The sequence below is a fragment of the Simochromis diagramma genome, unplaced genomic scaffold, assembly GCF_900408965.1.
Source record: "Simochromis diagramma unplaced genomic scaffold, fSimDia1.1 OVJJ01000585.1, whole genome shotgun sequence".
Classification (NCBI taxonomy): Eukaryota; Metazoa; Chordata; class Actinopteri; order Cichliformes; family Cichlidae; genus Simochromis; species Simochromis diagramma.
Genome location: NW_024387398.1, coordinates 1,705,692 through 1,717,215, shown reverse-complemented (window position 1 = coordinate 1,717,215; position 11,524 = coordinate 1,705,692). Strand labels below are relative to the sequence as shown.

General features: G+C 40.3%; 1 protein-coding gene across 1 annotated transcript; it reads left to right on the top strand.

The window, feature by feature from the left end:
• The first annotated feature begins 698 nt into the window (after positions 1-698).
• Positions 699-1,026, top strand: LOC120720562 (putative heat shock protein HSP 90-beta-3). The gene has a single exon (XM_040010287.1). The coding sequence runs from the start codon at positions 772-774 to the stop codon at positions 1,024-1,026; it is 255 nt and encodes an 84-aa protein (XP_039866221.1). The 5' UTR covers positions 699-771.
• Positions 1,027-11,524: the final 10,498 nt, after the last annotated feature.

Below are 11,524 nucleotides of genomic sequence, written 5' to 3'. Positions count from 1 at the left end.
GTGCTGTTTTTTTAAATTCTGGCTGCTATTCTTGTGTCTTACTCATATTTTCCTAATTTTGATGGCAGATTTTCAGAAAAACAGGAAAATCTTTCTCAATTTCTGTGTCGTGGTGTCTGTAATGGGGTATCAGCAACAGTTTTTGGTTGGTCACAACAGAGTCTGACTGGGAGGTTGGTGACGGCTCTGGACTTTCATTTTCATACGGCCATTCTCAGTCTTTATCAGTGGTAAAAATTATAAGATGGGAGTGAAAAGAATTCATGTCTCAAACATGTGTGTGCATGAATGAGTCAATTCAGTTCAGTTTATTGAAACTTTATATTTTAAGGTAACGACCCCACAATAACACAGCAAAATCACCAACAATGAGACAATCCTTCAGTGAGATGATCCCCCATGAGCAGGAAACTGGCAACAGTGGGAAGGAAAAACTCAATTTTAACAGGAAGAAACCTCCAGAAGAACCAGGTGCAGGGAGGAGGGCAAACAGTTTATAAGGTTTATAAGGGGTTGTCAGATTTTGGGGGTTTTCTCTGTATTATCGTAAGATCTTTAACAAACAATATAAAGTTCCCCAATGTGACTATGTTGTAATGCTGTATAAATAAATATATAGCACTGTTTGTGCTACATAAATAAAATTGATTTGAATTGAAATCATTATCTCATTTATGAGGTAACACTTTGCATGATGAGGTGTAATGAGCTTTATGACTGGTGTCATCCCCCTGCTGCATTGTGACAAGTACTTATGGCTGGACCGCCAACATGGAGAGGATCATGAAGGCCCAGGCACTCAGGGACAACTCCACCATGGGCTACATGATGGCCAAGAAGCACCTGGAGATCAACCCTGACCACCCCATCATGGAGACTCTCAGGCAGAAGGCTGAGGCTGACAAGAACGACAAGGCTGTGAAGGACCTCGTCATCCTGCTGTTCGAAACCGCACTGCTGTCCTCAGGCTTCTCCCTGGACGACCCACAGACTCACTCAAACCGCATCTACAGAATGACATTCTGACTCTTGGTGGCGCTGTCACTTGGTGTTCGCTCGCTCTGTGGTAGAGTATCACTTCCTGTCCCTGCTCAAACACAGTGGTGTTTCTGAGTAGCTTATTTGCTTAGCAATTTAATTAACAACTTTTAAATACATTCTTCTTTCATAGTATAATCTTCACGTGCTTCATCCGAAGCACACTTTCTGTGTACTCACTACCTAATTTATAGCCAAAGTATTCACTCACTGTCTCTGTACTGTCTCGCTAGCTTAGCTTAGCTCGTAGCCGACTCATTAGCACCATGGCTACTTCACCTCTCCCTCCTGCACTTTCTTGCTCATTGTGTCAGATGTTTAGTTACTCCTCGGCCTCCTTTAGCAGTAATGATATCTGTAACAAATGTAGCATATTTGCAGCGCTGGAGGCCAGGATTACTGAATTGGAGACTCGGCTTCGCACCCTTCATTCACCCGTAGCTAGCCAGGCCCCTGTAGCTGGTGCAGCCGAAGATAGCGTAGGCCCCGCTAGCTGTTCCCCGGCAGATCCCAAGCAGCTGGGGAAAGAGGGCGGCTGGGTCACGGTGAGGAGGAAGCATAGTCCTAAACAGAAGCCCCAGGTACACCACCAACCCGTTCATGTGTCTAACCGTTTTTCCCCACTCGGCGACACACCCGCCGGGGGTCAAACTCTGGTAATTGGCGATTCTGTTCTCAGACATGTGAAGCTAGAGACACCGGCAACCATAGTCAATTGTCTTCCAGGGGCCAGAGCAGGCGACATTGAAGGAAATTTAAAACTGCTGGCTAAAGGTAAACGTAAATTCAGTAAAATCATAATTCACGTCGGCAGTAATGACACCCGGTTACGCCAATCGGAGGTCACTAAAATCAATATTGAATCGGTGTGCAACTTTGCCAAAACAATGTCGGACTCTGTAGTTTTCTCTGGTCCCCTCCCCAATCAGACCAGGAGTGACATGTTTAGCCGCATGTTCTCCTTAAACTGCTGGCTGTCTGAGTGGTGTCCCAGAAACGATGTGGGCTTCATAGATAATTGGCAAACCTTCTGGAGGAAACCTGGTCTTGTTAGGAGAGACGGCATCCATCCCACTTTGGATGGAGCAGCTCTCATTTCTAGAAATATGGACAAATTTATTAAACCCCCCAAAATATGACTATCCAGAGTTGGGACCAGGAAGCAGAGTTGCAGTCTTACACGCCTCTCTGCAGCTTCTCTCCTCCTGCTACCCCCCCCAAAAACCCATCTCCATAGAGACTGTGTCAGCTTCCAAAAAGACAAAAAACAAACTAAAAACCAGCAACAAACAACTTAAACATAAACAATTACAAAGAAAGAACAATACAGTATCCACATCTGAACCAAAGAGTAAAACAGTGAAATGTGGATTATTAAATATTAGGTCTCTCTCCTCCAAGTCTCTGTTAGTACATGACTTAATAATTGATCAACAAATTGATTTACTCTGCCTTACAGAAACCTGGTTGCAGCAGGATGATTATGTTAGTTTAAATGAATCAACACCCCCGAGTCATTCTAACTACCAGAAATCTCGAAGCACAGGCCGAGGGGGCGGTGTGGCAGCAATTTTTCACACCAGCCTATCAATTAATGAAAGACCAAGACAGACTTTTAATTCATTTGAAAGCCTGATGCTTAACATTGTCCACCCCAGCTGTGAAACTCAGAAACCAGTCTTACTTGTTATCATCTATCGTCCACCTGGGCCTTACACAGAGTTTCTGTCTGATTTCTCAGACTTTATATCTAATTTAGTTCTGAGCTCAGATAAAATAATTATTGTGGGTGATTTTAACATCCATGTAGATGCTAAAAATGACAGCCTCAACATGGCATTTAATCTGTTATTAGACTCAATTGGCTTCTCTCAAAATGTAAAAGAACCCACCCACCACTTTAATCACACTCTAGATCTTGTTTTAACATATGGCGTAGAAACTGAACATTTAACAGTGTTTCCTGAAAACCCTCTCCTGTCTGATCATTTCCTGATAACATTTACTTTTACAATAATTGATTACACAGTGGTGAAGAGTAGACTTTATCAAAGTAGATGTCTTTCTGAAAGTGCTGTAACTAAGTTTAAGAATATAATCCACCCACTGTTATCATCTCCAATGCCCTGTACCAACATAGAGCAGAGCAGCTATCTGAACGCTACCCCAACAGAGGTCGATTATCTTGTTAATCATTTCACCTCCTCACTACGTACGACTCTGGATACTGTAGCTCCTGTGAAAACTAAGGCCTCAAATCAGAAGTACCTGACTCCGTGGTATAATTCTCAAACACGTACCCTAAAGCAGATGACTCGTAATCTGGAGAGGAAATGGCGTGTCACAAATCTAGAGGATCATCATTTAGCCTGGAGAAATAGTTTGCTGCTTTATAAGAAAGCCCTCCGCAAAGCCAGAACATCCTACTATTCGTCACTGATTGAAGTAAATAAGAACAACCCCAGGTTTCTCTTCAGCACTGTAGCCAGGCTGACAAAAAGTCAGAGCTCTTTTGAGCCAACCATCCCTTTAACGTTAACTAGTAATGACTTCATGAACTTCTTCACAAATAAAATTTTTATCATTAGAGAAAAAATTACCAGTAATCATCCCACAGATGTAATATTATCTACAGCTACTCTTAGTACTATTGATGTTAAGTTAGACTCTTTTTCTCCAATTGATCTTTCTGAGTTAACTTCAATAATTACTTCCTCCAAACCATCAACCTGTCTTTTAGACCCCATTCCTACAAAACTGCTCAAAGAAGTCCTGCCATTAATTAATTCTTCGATCTTAAATATGATCAACCTATCTCTAATGATCGGCTATGTAGCACAGGCCTTCAAGCTGGCTGTAGTTAAACCTTTACTCAAAAAGCCATCTCTAGACCCAGCAGTCTTAGCTAATTATAGGCCAATCTCCAACCTTCCTTTCATATCAAAAATCCTTGAAAGAGTAGTTGTCAAACAGCTAACAGATCATCTGCAGAGGAATGGCTTATTTGAAGAGTTTCAGTCAGGTTTCAGAGCTCAGCACAGCACAGAAACAGCTTTAGTGAAGGTTACAAATGATCTTCTTATTGCCTCTGACAGTGGACTCATCTCTGTGCTTGTCCTGCTAGACCTCAGTGCAGCGTTCGATACTGTCGACCATAATATCCTATTAGAGCGATTAGAACATGCTGTAGGTATTACAGGTACTGCACTGCAGTGGTTTGTATCATATCTATCTAATAGACTCCAGTTTGTGCATGTAAATGGAGAGTCCTCTTCACACACTGAGGTTAATTATGGAGTTCCACAGGGTTCAGTGCTAGGACCAATTCTGTTTACATTATACATGCTTCCCTTAGGCAGTATCATTAGAAGACATAGCATACATTTTCACTGCTATGCAGATGACACCCAGCTCTATCTGTCCATGAAGCCAGATGACACACACCAATTAATTAAACTGCAGGAATGTCTTAAAGACATAAAGACCTGGATGGCCGCTAACTTTCTGCTTCTTAATTCAGATAAAACTGAGGTTATTGTACTCGGCCCTGAAAATCTTAGAATTATGGTATCTAACCAGATTCTTACTCTGGATGGCATTACCTTGGCCTCCAGTAACGCGGTGAGGAACCTTGGAGTCATTTTTGACCAGGACATGTCCTTCAACGCACATATTAAACAAATATGTAAGACTGCTTTCTTCCATTTGCGCAACATCTCTAAAATTAGAAATATCCTGTCTCAGAGTGACGCTGAAAAACTAGTTCATGCATTTATTACTTCCAGGCTGGACTACTGTAATTCATTATTATCAGGATGTCCAAAAAACTCGCTGAAAAGCCTTCAACTAATCCAAAATGCTGCAGCAAGAGTCCTGACAGGGACTAGAAAGAGAGAGCATATTTCTCCTGTTTTGGCTTCCCTTCATTGGCTTCCTGTTAAATCCAGAATTGAATTCAAAATCCTGCTCCTCACATACAAGGTCTTAAATAATCAGGCCCCATCTTATCTTAATGACCTTGTAGTACCATATCACCCTATTAGAGCGCTTCGCTCTCGCTCTGCAGGCCTACTTGTTGTTCCTAGAGTATTTAAAAGTAGAATGGGAGGCAGAGCCTTCAGTTTTCAGGCCCCTCTTCTGTGGAACCAGCTTCCAGTTTGGATTCGGGAGACAGACACTATCTCTACTTTTAAGATTAGGCTTAAAACTTTCCTTTTTGCTAAAGCATATAGTTAGGGCTGGACCAGGTGACCCTGAATCCTCCCTTAGTTATGCTGCAATAGACGTAGGCTGCCGGGGGATTCATGATGCATTGAGTTTTTCCTTTCCAGTCACCTTTCTCACTCACTATGTATTAATAGACCTCTCTGCATTGAATCATATCTGTTATTAACCTCTGTCTCTCTTCCACAGCATGTCTTTATCCTGTCTTCCTTCTCTCACCCCAACCGGTCGCAGCAGATGGCCGCCCCTCCCTGAGCCTGGTTCTGCCGGAGGTTTCTTCCTGTTAAAAGGGAGTTTTTCCTTCCCACTGTCGCCAAAGTGCTTGCTCATAGGGGGTCATATGATTGTTGGGTTTTTCTCTGTATCCATGAAGCGCCTTGAGGCGACTTTTGTTGTGATTTGGCGCTATATAAATAAAATTGAATTGAATTGAATTGAATGACCTAGCAGGGGCCAGCCCTGCACTGGAAGAGCTTTGAAGTCATTATTAATTTATTATTATTGATGTCCTAATACAAAGTGTAATGCATTTTGCAAGTATCAGTCAGTTCCATTTCATTGCTTTTTGGAGAGTGGGGCAGAATTTAAATTGGGCAGAGAGGAGAGGAATTGAATTAGTGGTTACTACAGAGCAACGAGGAGGCAGATATGATCAAGAATTATTGTAAGCAGCACATTGTTGAGCACCACGGATAGGACCAGGTTTTCTTCACCATCATCCACTACATGTGATGACATCCCATGTTCCGAAAGGCTGCTGCAGTTGTAATTGGCAATCATGCCTCTACCTACAGTGATGGCGTTTTTCCATCTGTGATGATGATGACTGTTGCAGCTGCAGTGAAGACGACATCTCTGGCCAAGATGGAAAGGAGACACACTGAGAGAATTGCATTTCTACCTGACTGATTTTGGTAGATTGCATCACAATGGATGCTGTGTGCATTTAAAGCATACATTAATGGGCTTTCTGTTATCTGGATTCCCGTGCATGGATTACATATTAATAGGTTGTTAAAAACACAACCTTGCACCTTTTCCTCTCCTGCCTCTATCGCTGTCTTGTGTCTCTTAGGGCTCAAAAACATTGGGCCATCAACTCTTAATGTTGAAAGACAAAACCTACTGCTGTGCACTTCAGCTACTGCTATATTGTTCTCATACTGTAATGAGAGTGAAGGAACTGTGTGCGAGTGTTATTGTTGTCTAATGGTTAGACTTAAGGGCTCAGATGAAAATTCAATTACTGTGGCTTGTTGTTGTTCACAGCCCATGGCCACAAACACACACACACATGTGCACACACAACAGTGCAGATCTATACACTGTCAAAAGATTACCCACACACACTCGATATAATGGCCATAGTTCATTGATTCAATGAAATGTAAATGCCCTCAGCCCACAGATAAAGGAACACATACATAGGCACATAAAGCCTCACATTCAACACACAATCTACAACAAAGTCATTTGAGAACCCTGAAGGAGCAATATCCAAATCTGCCAAAGAGAAAAGAATGATAATTCTATTGAGAGTCAATCTTGGGGCATTTTGTGATTATGGTTATTTATTTGGAGCCGGTACAGTCAGCTTCAGAATGAATGCAAATATCGATCTCTTTTAGATATCAAAACACCTGCAGGCCTCAAATCATTCCTCGCAGTCTCTCTCCGCAGCACTCATTTACTAGCTCCATTTCATCTTCTCTCTCTCTTCTTTCTCCACCACGAGCACTTTAGTTTCATTTCATCTTTACTACTTCCTCATTTTCTTCTTAGATGGGTCAGTTAAGGGAGAAAACTTTGTTGCTCTGTTTAGACAGTTGTTTGTGTGTAACTTTTACATTCTGGTCTCCCTCCGTAGGGAGGGATACATTTGATAAAAGAGTGGACTGCAGGGTTTTCCTTTTGTGAACACAAACGCCTCAGATGTTGATGCCTTTAATCTGGAGCAAAGCACTGGATGTTTGGCCTGATTATTCTTCTATGAATTGATTGAATAGTCTTGAAAATATTCATCGAACATATTCTTGGCCCTCAAAAGATGATACCAGATAATGTGTCATATCATCCAAACATTTTGTTGTTATATCATCTAGGTATGTTGAGACAATAATTATATCCACAGCTGGCATAGCGGGGTTAGTTTTGTGCTTTCATCACTTCTGCCTTCTGTTTCTATACATATAAAATTTGTTGATTTTTCTACTACCTTCCTAAAGAATTTGTGTCCAATAGAGGCATTAGACCAGTAAATACTCAGATTTGTCATTTATTAGTTATTAGCAATCAATCTCTTCTGTTAGTTTGGATTAAGTATCATAAACTGCATTTAAGAGATGAAAATAGAGGTTTCAATCGCTCCCCCAAGTTTTAAGTAGATTGCAAACCCAAACCTCGATGGACTTTACAAACAAGAAAATGAACCTTTATTTAGATTCAGGTAGCAAATCGGAACCATTATAAAGGCAGGAAAACTGAGGGCTTATTTTGTTTTCTCTTTTCTAGGCTGGGTGGGCAGGCTGAGCTGCTTCTCTGCCTCTGCTTCCGCCACCATGGTGATGGAAAATATACACTAAAGATATTAGAAGGCATCCTAAATGACTCTGATCTTCCACTTTACATAATTTTTATTGAACAAAAAAACATCAGTACTGGAAAACTCCTGTCTTTCCATTATTGAACATAGATACAGAAAATCAGTCCCACCACAGCCATCAGGCTTTTTAATTCTCATACAGACAGACGAGTTATGTCAGACAGTCCTCCAACCACTAGCTCCCCAAGCCTTAAGTAAGATCTTCACTCTCTCATTTCAATATATGCTTTATTTTACTGGTAACCATGATAGAGCAATCTGGCAAATCTCTGGACCGAGACGCAGACTTTAAAACACTTTGCGCAACAATTTCCCATCAGGGAGATATTCTAGGTGAATAGGTTCACAGTGCCCTTGCACAGCAACTGATTAGATTATCAGCACTGGATAGCGCACTCCAGGCAATACAAGCCAGACTCTCCCCTGCTTCTGCTCAAGGATCGCCGATCCCAGCCGTAACTCCCACCACCAACCTGGAAGCACGTCGTCCTTCCAGCTGATAATTTTCTCAGCTTGGGTGGGCCAAATTACAGATCATGTTCATGAAGAATTTCAGGGGAGAGTCACTCGCTGTTTCATGTCACAATGAACCAGAAGAACAGTAGAAGACAGCCACGTTCGAAGTGGGCGCATGCATCTCCAGAGTCTCTCTGAAGCCGAATCTGACAGTTTTGTTACTGTTGGACTTTTGTACATAAAATATATAAACAAGTTACAGAGCAATGCATATAAGTACAACTAAAATAATTAATTAGTTAATCAATGTCTGATTTGCTTTTTGTTTTTAGATTGAGATTTTGCCATTGCTGTGATTCTTATACATGATACACTGATTTGGTGAGTAAACGTTTGTTCTTATTCAAACTATTTTTGCGTCTCATCTCAATTTAGCAACAGATTTTGAACTAGCTAGCCAGTGTTAGCCTAGTTTTCATATTGCAGATGCTCTCTGTGCTTGTTTACTTAAAAAACAAATGCCACAGCTAAAAAACCTTCTATAAAAATCTCTCAGTGAATCTTACTGTTGTTGGTTTGAAACAGAAACGCGAGCAGCTACTAGATAAAAGCACAGGTAAAACTTTTTCGGAAGGTGCAGCTGTTAGGGGGCGGGGCTTGTTTTCAATCCATATGAACTTTTATAACATATGAATTTATGAACATATGATTCTTAACCCCTGTATTTATTCTAATGCTTTGTGGTTGCTTTTGAACATCTGTGGTGTCTATTAATGTCAAATCTAGCCTTTCTTTAACAACATAAGCAAACTGCTTTTATATTTAACCAACATTTATTTAATTACACTTTAAATAATTTGTTTTGTTAAAAATTGTGTTTAGATACAATTTGTGAACATCCAAAGCCATAAACCAGATTAGTGGCCTGTTAAATGGTTAAAATGTAGGTTGGCTTTTTAGTTGAAAATCATTTAGCGTGTCCTTCTAACCAAATAAGTTAAATTAAACAGTTGAATCATCAGAAACATTTTGCAGTAATGTTAAATATAAACACTGTCACATGTTTCATCAGGTCATTGTGCTTATTTGAAACTTTATATATTGACAGTTAGCTCTTAACAAGCATGTAATAATTACATTTAATATAGATGGTCCCTTTTTTTAAACACATACTGTATCTCTTTATGCTAAACTGACAATGTCAATACAACACATTTAAACACAGTAGTAGATGCTGTTTTTAAATGACTATTTTTATTCATAAGTACTGTATGTGTTAGTCTAATTTGGCTGTATGAGGTGTGCATTGACCTTCTGTGTTTTAAGTTATAACGGCTGCACAGACATTAAAAATCAAATCAGCTCCTAAATAATTTTATGGTTTTTCTACCTCTGCTTGCTTCTTACTGTCTTTGAGGCTGGGCACCAGTACTCCACACATTACATCGAACTCTCACAAGTCTAGAAAAGGAGCTGTTGGACAGAAAGATATCAACTAAATATACAATTTAAATGTGATACGTTTTTACACACAAGCACAAGCTACAGTGGTGGCGATACACTTGTTTGTTGTTCAGCAGAACAGTGTCTGTTATGTTTTGTTATACTTTTTTGCATTTGAAAATAAAAGTTGGGTTAATTTTAACTCCATTATAAGAAGTGTTGTTAATTATTCTTTTTGAATCATACTTACACACAGTGTTTATGTTGAGTGTTGTATTAGAAATATCTTTAGTTTATGGATGATAAAACATAATATTTTATCATCCATAAACTATAATATGATTTAGTTGCATTTAATTTGTGTAAGCATAATTAATAATAGTAATTTGCCACAAATTTTTTTTATTTAGTAGAACTTGAAATGTTTATCAGCGGGTAAACAATTAGTATTGCACACTCCGAAAAATCCAGTTATCCTTAGTACTGTGTACTCAGAATGAATAAGCTGTCCGTAGGTACAACATCGGTATCTTAAGTAAGAACTTCTCAGTGAGGTAAGCAAGACTGGACACGGTTACCAACTACAGAATGGAATAAACATCAGCCACCTGCTCCACAAGATGATAACAAGCTGTATGCTAATTATGAATGAGACATTGACTCCCTGATCCATACCACTAAGATCTACAGCAGTGCCATCAGAATGTCATTTGGGATGGAGAAGTGTAGGCAGATGACAGCAAATACAGAGAGAAAGAAGTCAGAACTGCAGCACTACCATAAGGCAACATTGCAGACACCGAGGACAGCTACAAGTACATGGGAATGCCACAGCAAACAGGAACTAGGAAGAGGCCTCTAGGAAAGTTGAAACATCCAAATACCTGCAGAGGGTAAGGTAAGTCCCGAATAGTCAGCTGAATGGGAAGAAAAAGATCCAGGCAATTAACACCTACACCCTGTCAGTCGTCAGATACCCTGCTGGGATAATCTGCTGGCAAAATGAAGAGAGAGAAGCCAATGATATCTTAGCAGCTCCCCCTAACCCAAATCCAGCACTCTGAGTCTGCGTGTTAGCAGAAGGAAGGAGGACGAGAACCAGTGAGTGTCAGAAGCAGTTGAGTACATTAGTACATCAGTAAGATGGCCACAGATCTGCCATGATTAGTGCCTCTGTTCTAAGCACGAGGTCCATAGAGGCTGGGGTCTATCAAACTAGAAAAGATCCCAGGTGCAGGGTGCACAAAGATGCCCACGAGACAATCGACCACATAACAGCAGGGGGCAAGATACTAGCAGGCAGGCCACACATGGAACACCATAACCAAGGTCAAAATAGGATACACTGCCTAGGGTGGTTAATAACAACCAAGCCAAGATCTTGTGGGACTTTGAGATATGGATATCTCAATACCACTGTGAGAACCAGCACCAAATGAGATCTGGTCAGTCTCGTCATCTAGTCAACATGCCCTCCTTAATACCGCACTAAAAAGTTTCCAACAACATCTATTAGAAAATGAATCAAAATCCACCTGATCATCTGTAAACCAAAGAATATGAGAAAAAAAAGAAAAATCATATGAGGAAAGTTCCCAAAAACAGACTTTAATTTGTGCTCATTCACTAAACTATAAGACACTCAATAAATATTCATCGAGCATGCAGTGTGAGAGAGATGGAAAGAAAAAAATGGGAAACAAGAGGGAGAAATAGACAGCAAGCTGGGTCAGTGCTGACAGGAGAGAGAATGGTTTAAGA